The sequence below is a fragment of the Athene cunicularia genome (genome assembly GCF_003259725.1).
Source record: "Athene cunicularia isolate RWA chromosome 21 unlocalized genomic scaffold, athCun1 chr21_part1, whole genome shotgun sequence".
Taxonomy (NCBI): domain Eukaryota; kingdom Metazoa; phylum Chordata; class Aves; order Strigiformes; family Strigidae; genus Athene; species Athene cunicularia.
The window spans coordinates 8,211,425-8,221,273 of record NW_020799127.1 but is presented as its reverse complement, the minus strand read 5'-3'; the positions used below and the strand labels follow the sequence as shown (position 1 = coordinate 8,221,273).

Here is a 9,849-nt window from a genome sequence, read left to right as displayed (position 1 = left end):
AAGAGACAGCGCGAACGCGGCAGTAAAGCAGCAAATTAAAATAATGACTTGTTATAAAAGCAATTACCGCCGATGGGATCGCAGCCGCGCTGGAGGGGCTGTGCCAGCGCCAGGCTGCTCCGGGGCTCGCAGACCCGGCCCGTTCACGGCCACCGCGGGTGTGACGTCTGTAGGATCCCAGGAGGTTCTACGTCCCCCGCCGGGTTTCCAGCCGGGAAGAGCCCTCGGCAGCGTACGCTCTCCATAGGGGACGGCACAACGCACGCCTTGCTGGGATGGCCGGCAGAGTAGGCGCCTCTCTCCTACGCCGTTATCTGTACTCGCTGAGAACCTGCCCCACGTGCCTCTCTGTGCTGCATCTGATTCAGTGGGACTTCACCAGCCGCAGCTTGCAGGGAGCACGGAGGCACCGCGCTTTCCTCTGCAAAGGGGAACCTGGGAGATCAGAATGCCGGTGTTTAACCACGCAGGCTCGTGTGGCTGCTTGGCACTTTTCTTTTGCCCTGGCCACGTTTTTGCCACCTGCACCAGGGGAGAACCTCGGGCTGGTCGCTCGTATCCTTCCTGTTCCACAATGTTTGAACAAGGTGACCTTGGGACAAGGTCCCTCCTGGGGACGCACGGCAGCTGGGGCACAGTCACAGCTCAAGCTGCCACCAACCCGCTGCTGCTCCCGGGATGCCAGAACGCTTCCTGCAGCATCAGCCCGTCCAGACCTCAGCCCCGAGATCTCTTTCACACCCACAGAAGAGTTTGTGCACGTTCTGCCCCTGGACACCTCCTGCCTTTCTCTTCTCTCTCCTGCTCTGCCCTTTGGGCCTGGTGCCTGCCTCCCTGTTACGTTACTACCGCGGCCATCTCTGCTCACAGGAAAAGTCAGGGAGCGTCTGTTATTGCACGTTTCCAGAGCACGCCAGGTTCACGTGTCAGCGTGGCTTGCGGGTGCTGGTACGGTGTAAACAGCAGCACTAGCAGGGAGTGATCTACCTGGGGCTTACGTAACCTCCACAGCAGATGCTCCTCTGGGTTTTTTCCGCAGCCGCGCAGCTTTCAGTGTCAGCCCTCATCTGCCGGCCTGGAAGGAAACGCCACCTCCCCGCTCCTGTGACCTGCCCTGCAGGACAAGCCCAGAGCACCGGGAATAACCAGGGAAGCCAAATTATTTAAACACTAGCAGAACATCAGCATTCACCTCTGTTTCTCTAGGGACTTGGTACCCCAAAGCGTCTCTAGATGGGGTTTCTTTCACCACTGCATGGAAACGCAGCTGCGTCTTGGGCGAGACAGAGCCCACGCTGCCCCCATGCCGAGCACAAGCGGAGCTGCAGCCCCGCGGTACGGCCGGCCCCGGCGGGGGCTTGCTGGGGTTATCTTGGACCTGCCGCCACTGCGGCCCTGCACATCCCAAGATCCAGATGAGCCAATGCCCCACAACCCTTCCCGGCGACTGGGACGGCTGCAGCTGCGAAGCAGCACCCAAATTAAGTCTCAGCATCCGCCGCTGCCCACCCGGAGCAAACGGGCAGGACCCGCTCTGGCAGAGGCCACCGCGCTGCTCGGACCCGCGGCCACTCTCCCGCGCAGGGAGCGGGCAGGGGTGTTGTTCCCCATGGATGCTGACAGCCTCGCACGAAAAATAACCTGACTCTTCTGCGTGGAAAGAGCTACCAGCGACGTCCATCTCCCCCAGCCCTCCCCGGGCAGCAGAACCGCTAGGAGGATGTGTCCCAACAGATTCGGAGCTGATAAAATCTTATTTATCTTCAACTGTTGACACCGAAGCGTCTAGACTTGCCTGCTTCGGGAGGGCTGCAGCCAAGTCCTCCTTTCTCTCTTGAAGGAAATGATTTGCTCAACAATTACTTTTTCCACAAATCCTCCCCGCTCCTCCCTACCAGCCTCCTCCTCCTCCTCTTCTACATTCCACTCTCCTCATTAGCTCTACTCAAGACGTGTCCAGGACTGCAGTCAATGGATCCCAATAAAGCCACTAGCCTGGCAAGAGAGGGAGAAGAAAAGTGCTGCCTCCGGCTGCTAATTTCCTTGCGCTCCCCAGCAAGCAGCTGCGGAGCTGCATCCTGGGACAGGTTCGGACAGATCGCAGCGGAGAGGTGATAATAATGTGTCTGTCATCTTACCCAGGCATGTAGCATCTTGCAAACCGCAAATACCGTTAACCGGCTCGGACGAATCTGTTACAACAGATCCTGGAAGACATGCCGACTACAGAGCTAATTTTTTCTTTCTAATTTTTTTAATAACCATTTTCTAATCACCGGCCTGTATAACTTCTCACTGAGCTGGAAATTCCTCCCAAAGCTACTTTATTGCTCGTTTACCATGAGCTGGGTTCAAATATGTCCAGAGCATCGCTGCTGCCCGGGCGCAGAGCACCCAGCGGCACCCAAGGCAGGTGGGAGGGCTGGGCTGAACCCCGGGGACGGCTGGAAGGGGTCCCCAAAACCCACCTCCCCATCTCCTGCCCCGCGGCGGTGACGCAGCGGGGTGATGGCCAGGGGACCGGGTGATGCCCCGGATGGGGTGTTCTCGAGGGCCCTGGCAGAGCCCCCCTGTGCTGAGCCCTCAGTAGCTGCAGGGGACCCCTGTCACCTCCAGGACCCCCCCAGCCCTGCTCCCACGAGCCATGGACCACCGGCGACGTCCTGGGGCTGCCCCCACAGCAGACGGGGCGCGGAGAGGCTGCGTGTGCTCCGGCCTGCATTCTTCTACCTTTATTATCGTGCCATTACTGCTAATTAAAATCCCTTGGTTCACCCCCAAAGGAGTCCTCTCCCTTCCTTCCCCAGTGTGCACATCCTTAAAATAACTGCCAACCAGGATCGCCGCCGCTCTTAGTCACGGCTCAGCCAGCCAGCCCTGGCACACTCGCGGCTTGGTTTAATCTCTTCTAGTAAGTCTGAGTCCTCCTGAGTGTCTGGATGTCTTGGTCCTCTGACCAAGCCGGCGCAGGAGTTCCCTCTCATCCCGACTAGAAGCTAAAAATCCAGCAAGGCCGTTATTTCATGCTGCGTTATCATGGATAGGAGGAGCAAGCAGGGAGGGAAGGGAAGAGGCTGAGAGTCGGGCTTGGGAATCTGCTGGAAACGAAGCGCAAAGACAGAAGCAGCAAGACCCACGGGGGGGTGGGGGGGGTGGCCGCTGCCACAGCATCGCTGGGCTGCGCCGAGCAGCAGGGACCTGCTGCGGCTTCCTCACAGCCGCTGCCTGCGCGGGCACGGGCAGAGAACGGGTTCACCACGGGCACCCCCCGCACCCTTCTCCCCCTCCCGCAGGCGCCGGAGCTCCCGGGAGGGCGTTCAGCCCTGCTCCTCGTGTCACAGCCCTACGTGGGAGCACCCTCTGCCCCCAGCTCCCCCGGGGGAGATGAGTTTCCTTCTGCAGCCTGTTTATCCCCTCGGCGGGTCCCTCGGTCCCCACCTCCCCTGCAGGGTTCAGACCCAACAGAGAGGAGCTGACCCGAGCAGCCTCCTCCCCGCGGAGCGTCCGCTCCCAGCTCCGCAGCAGGACCCGCAGCAGAGCGGTGCCTTCCCGCCGCAGCAGCCGTTGCCAGTGAAGTCGTTCCCTTGACCCGTGCATACCATAGGCAGTCGAGATAGTGGAGCTGATAGCGGGATCGTGTTGGAACATTGCACACCGAATTCCTGCGCCTTTTTTCTTAATTCCATTGTGTCTGGAGCTGCTGGAGCCTCGTCCACGCCCTGCTGGTGGAAGGCTGTGGAAAGCCTCCAGTGGGCTGGCTGCAACGGGCTTGGGAGCAGGCTGATGCTGAGGTTGCTTTCCTACTTCTGGCAAGCCAAAATATCCACGCTCTTCTGCCCAGCTACTCGGATAAAAACACAGATGTTTGTGGCTCAGAGGTAGAGTGTACTGAGCCGTGTGTGCCCCCTGCTCATCTCCAGGCCGCTGCTGTCGGAGAGGCACCTCCCTGAAACACGGTAAAGTGCCACAGAGGGTGTGAAGAGGGGGGCTCATTTTCTGTAGATGCTCCTGAAGGTTTTTCCCTCCTCTTTACAACCGCCTCCACCCCAACGAGCTTCAGACAGCGACCGGCGAGGGAGAACCTACCTCCTGCCCCACCAATTATTTCCACCCTCCACATTCAGCTAGCATCAGACAAAGCATTTCACCTCCCCCAGTGCCCACGCTCCAGCTGCAAGATCTACACAGCAACTGGCACCAGTTCCGCGTGGCAGTGTCCCACTGGCTGAACACTGGGACGCAGACCAGTTTGCTGTGGGTGGCTGCTGGACAGCCGTCTATCGCAGAAGGAGTATCCCACCTGGGCTTTGAACCTCCCCAGCCTCTCCATCACAGGCCGATTGCTCCCCGAAGCAGCAGGCAAGGCCCTGGCCGTGGCGCAGACCCCCCCTGTGCCCGTGCCCGGGTCAGGGAACCCCCCTGCCTGCTTAGCTCGGGGGTTTGTCCGTCTGTCCCCAGCTCCACGGGCTCCGTGCAAGCCCAGGCAGCTGCCCCACACCGGGGGCTCGAGCCCCCGCGTCCTTTTGCAGCCAGGCCACGGGGGGCCAAAGACCCTATTAACGCTTCCGCCGGCTCTGGCGCACACGACAGCGTCTTAGAGGGGAGGCAGCACCGATCCGCCGCAAAGCCGACTTGAGAAAAATACTAATTATCTATCAGTTACCAGCTGGCCGGCGTGGCGAGGGGCTGCCTGTGAGAAAACAGCCGCGATCGGCTGGCGGCTCGAGCGTGTACGGGCAGCGCCGGGGAACCGAGAGTCCTGAGAGCTCCCAGCAAACCGGCAGGCTGCCGGCGTGCCCCGGCTTGCCGCGCCGCAGCTCCTGGTCCTCCTGCCAGCCCCGGCGAAGCAGCCTACCAGAGGGGGGCTTGGAACCTGCAGGGAAAACCTTGCTTTTCAGCATCTGCCCGTTGCTCTCTGCTGATAAGAAGGCCATTAAAAATGAAAAGGGAGGCGGCGGCAGCCTGGAGGGCTTCCCGCAGCACAGGCCGGCGCGGCCGCTTCGGTTCAGGGTTTGGGGCAACGTGTGGTGCTCACAGAGCCCAGCCCGGGAGTCGGGATGTCCAGCATCACCCACCCGCTGCCCAGCACCCCTCTGTGAGGACAGACCTGGGTCTGGTAACGTGAGCCCCAAACCCCCACCTCAAGGCTTTGCCCCGTCTCCGTTTCACCCATTTCCTAACTATAGAAATTCAGCATTTTAAAGCATTTTAAGAGAGAACGGATGATGATCCTCTGGTTGGATTCCCCGCAGCGCTGGCCTAAGTCCCCTGCCTACTCCTTCTGCACTGAGCCAGCAGTGTCTGCTTGAGGTACAGCTTATCTTCCCAGAGATATGCAGACTCTTCATTTGAATACTTCAGGAGTTGGAGAATCCACTGCATTCCTTGGTAAATTGTTCCTATAGTTAATTATCATCACTGTTAAAAAATTTCCACCTTGTTTCTAGTCTGAATTTGCCTGGCTTCAGCTTCCAAGCACTGGCTCTCATTATGCCTTCTTCTGTTAGATTAAAGAGCTGTCTGCTATCAGAAACCATCTCCCGTGCAGGCTGCGATCAAGCCACCCTTACTCTTCCCGTGGAGACCTTTCATGCAGAATGTTTCTCTGGTATCGCCCTACAAGGCATCTGTTCCAAATCTTTCATCTTCCTTGGATCTCTCTCCCAAACCTCTTCTGTTTTGCCAGCAGCGGGTCTGGAGTGTGGACACGAGACCTGTGTGTGGACACGAGGGCGGTGGGCTCGCTGGTACTGCCCCCCTGCCCGGGTGATGCTCGCCGGCCCCGCAGAGCAAGCCAGCTCGCCTCCAAATGGCCTTTGGCCAGGAGCCCGGGGCTCCTTAGGAGCCTCCTTTCCTAAGCACGGGAGAATGGATAACGCCAAGTCTCCCAGAGGAACAGCCAGAGGGATTCAGTCAAAACCTCTCAAAAACAGGAGTCTGTTGCACTTCGCGCTTCCACCAACCAGAGCTTACGACGGGATCAAAAACCTCCGCCAAATCGCTTGACAGGCCGACTCGCATCGAACTCTTTGGTTTGGCATTGCCGGTGCGGCAGCTGTCAGTTCCTCCTTGGCTGGAGTCTCCGTGCTCCGACCCCAGATTGCCGGAGGCCTCTGGAGCGGAGGGCTGCGCGCTGCTCCCCACGCTGCCTGGCCAGGCGGCTCCAACGAACTTGTGGTCAACGTTTGCAGCAGTCCCGGCGTAAATTATGTGGTGCAGTTAATCTTAAAAGTATTCAACAGCCACGAGGCTTCCCTAGCTACGGGTGAAAGAGCAGTGCTGCTTCTTTCAAAGTGCTGAATCAAACCACGCGGGTCCTTTAGCGCACCAGGATGGTTAGTTGAGCTGCCCTTGGCTGGACCCTCTCCGGGCTCTCGGGTGTCACTGTCCCCAGCCCTCCTGACCATCCATTTAACCGGAATTCCCAAGGGCCTGCAGTTCCTAACAGCCTTCCTGGGCTTACCTGTACGCTGCTACCTACGTGTTCACACCTTACGTAGAGAATCACACGGTGTACATACGTTGTTATTTGTACATTGACTGACTAGCAATGCATAGAGCATGTTTTTCTGCAGAATTCCTTCCCCCGTTTAACCAGGACAGACTTCCGAGCGCGGCGGTGGCAATGCAGAGCTCAGGGTGAGCAGGAGGAAGGCAGCAGCCCCGTCTTCCCGCACTAAAGGTGCTGCTGCGTGGCTGTGGGACCCAGGAGAATCTGCCCGTCGCCGCAGCAGGACCGTCCTTCGTGTGGCAACCTCGGCGAGCGGACAGTCCGCACCCACGTGGGCAGCCCTGCAGAAATTGCTGTTTGAAATGAAACATCGCCTGCTGCTGACCCACTTCTGTCCTGGGCGAGGCTCGGCTTCAGCGCAGGGCAACGTGGGCTGGGCGGCAGCCCCGCAGCCAGCCTGTTTTCGGGGGCTGCAGCGTCGCTGCGGTGCAGAGGCCGCACATCTCGCTGCCTGCCGTGCCACAGACCAAAGCCAGTTCAGGCATTTAGCTCCTCTGCTCTGCCCCACTTGCCAGGAGCTCCCCCCTTGCAGTCCCACGCTTGGCAGCCTCAGCTCCCAGACCTGGCATCCCCCGCCGGTGCTTATGGCCACCTGTTAGGCTAACCAGGCATCTCTTGAGTCCAGCTGCAACCTCGGGGCCAGGAGGGGTCTCACAGCATCCATGGGGCACTGGCTGCTCCGACGTACGAAGGAGACCTTAACGCAAAGGCTTGAGAAATACAGCACCCCTGTCCTGCATGGCACAGCTCGCAGGAGGCCGCAGCAGCGCGGGGAGATGCTGAGGCAGCCTGGGCTCGGGTAGGTCAGAGCTGTGGAAGGATCCCAGGGAGGGCTCCGGCGAGGGAAGGGGCTGTCACGGGCTCCCTCACCGCGCGAGGCTGCCTCAGGGAGCCTCTTGCTGCTCCCTCTGCTCTTCTGGGGACGACCAACCAAAAAGACCTTAGTGGCTTTCTCAGCTTACTCCCTGCAGCTGCAACAGGCGTCGCCTGGGACCAGGGGAGGGTATCTCCCTACTGCTGATTAAAGTGAGCACAGCGCGGATCTTTAGTAGGTGCTCGCTCCAGACCTGCCCGAGGGACGTGCCCGTCCTGCAGCACCCAACCGCTGTCCGCATCCTCCCGAAGCCGGCCCCAGCACTGACACCTCCTGGCCCCCGGGACAGCTGGGGGAGACACCCCGCATCGGGGCACCTCCGGTTCCTGTTCCGCGCTTCCGCGGCGCGGGAATGCCTCCTTCCCCTCTGCGGGTCCTGCGCAGCTTCGCTTGTGACGGACGTGAGTTATCCCCCGACAGGGACAGGATGGGGCTGGAGTCACATCCTCCCCTGAGAACCTCCAGTTGATTCAAACACCTAACAAAACTCATCCTTTAGCAACATCTTGCAAGGCAAGACAGTGGTAAGGAGCGAAGACTGAACCACTCCTCCGAGGACAAGTCATTTAATAGTGGCGCCACTCCCAAGCCCCTGGTCAGCGCGACTCAGCAGCGAAGCTCCGGTGAGCGGACGCGGGGAAGCTGCTGCAGCCGGGACTTCGGCCGCGTTCCAACGCCCGCTCACTGCGGCTCACTGTGGTTCGCTGTGGCTCGCTGCCGGCTTGCTGTGGCTCACTGTGGCTCACTCACTCCACCCGCCCCTTGGGCTTTGCGGGAGACACAGCCCCGGCACTGCAGCGGCTGCCGTCACCCGTCCCCTCCTGCACCCTCTCGCCACGGCACACCGGGAGCAGCCCCGGCGTGGGGTCTGCCTGCACGAAAGCACCTTCTGTCTACTGCGGGAAGGGCTGTCTTGGCAATTAAACACATCAGCTTCCCAAACTAAAAGTCATTATCACACCTAGGGCTGATATATCGCTCCTGGTCTGCTCTGCCCGTTTCATGACAACATCAAACCGCAGCCGCGGAGGAAAGCCCGCTGCTCCCTCGTTGTGCCCGTTGCCTCGTCCCAGCCTTTCTGCCCTGCTAATGTTTCCCGGAGGAGAGAAGTGCCTGCCCCAAGCGTGTGGGTGAGTGGCTCAGGGAGGCACCCGCCGCAGACCACCGGCACCAGCCGCAAGCACCGTTTCTCCTAAAAACCAGGGACAGTGCTACACTAAGCCAGGAGCCAGGATGTGCATTTAGAACGTTTTGCCCCAAGCAGCCCTTGTACGCTCTGCCCGGTGCCTGGGTCCGAGACCCGCAGAGGACTGCAGGCGTGCGGTCAGACCAGTGGCAGACACAACCTGCTTCCCAGGACCAGGCTGCTGCCCCAGGGCGCCGGCAGCAGGATGCTGGGCAGCAACCCCGCTGTGATTAAATAACCCAACTCTGTTATTTTGCCGTGATTTCTAGAGATTAAGTTGCTCTTCTGGTACGAGATGAAAAAGGATTGCAAATGACAGGCAAGAATTACAGCAAAGCTGAGAACGGCCCCGGTAGATGCGAGCAAAGGTCTGTCTCACCCACTGCCTCCCCTCTGACAGCGGTCGCTGGCAAACATGCGGGGAAGCACCATGAGAACAAGGCAGGTACTTCCCCGGGACATTTCTCCAGCTTTGTGATTTTTGGTGACATTTACCCAAAACGCGAATTACCTGCAGGGAACCGCTGGGAGAGAAGTTACACTCAAACTGCTGTGCTTAACACCCCTTTTGGAGGAAATCCCTGAAAAGCAAGCACTGACGTTTCCTGCAGGCTTTGCTTTCCAGGGCCACCCGTGCAGGCAAAGTCCCCATCGGGTGGTGGCTGCGTCCTGCAGCCGCCCCGCACCAACGTACCCTCTGCTCGGGGGCTCGCGGGCGCGACCGCTGTCGGTGGTAGGAAGCATCTTCCCAGGGAAGGCAGGCAAGAAGACATGCAACTTACTGTCCAGGTGGCTGACTTGGCGGTGCTGGATTGCTGGAAGGTCACCTCAAAGTGGTGGGGGCCAGGGTAGTCGGTGTTGGAGGGGATGACGGGAGCTGGGGACATGGCGTCGAAGGTCGAGCTGGGCTGCGAGTAGGGCGAATGCGTTGGGACATTGGAGGTGTGCTCGGAGCTGTAGGGGCTGGTGGAGGCTGCTCGGCTGCCGATGCTCTGATCCATGCTGTTGTTCAGCAAATTGAACTGGGACTGGAGGAAGGGAAAAGGGGAGGAGGGAAAAAAGAAAACACCAGCCAGTTTAGAGACATGGAAACCTCAGCCACACTTCTTCAGGGCTCCAGGTGTCCTGTTACAGCCTCCTTAAAGGGCCAGCATGCGGGAACGCCAGCCAGAGAGCGGGTCTGGGTCGCGCGGGTTTCCGAGCAGGTCACCGCTTGTGCAAGGGATAAATTCAAAGTGCTTAAATCACCCCCTCCTGCCCGCCCCCACCCTCCCGGGG

General features: G+C 59.7%; 1 protein-coding gene across 1 annotated transcript in view; it reads right to left on the bottom strand.

Moving 5' to 3' along the window:
- The window catches only part of TP73 (tumor protein p73), a 23,387-nt gene that overhangs the window by 6,910 nt on the left and 6,628 nt on the right, over positions 1-9,849 (bottom strand). The window contains 3 exon segments of the mRNA XM_026862956.1: positions 4,664-4,915; positions 5,964-6,171; positions 9,354-9,599. Coding sequence (XP_026718757.1) covers positions 4,664-4,915; positions 5,964-6,171; positions 9,354-9,599 — 706 coding nt within the window.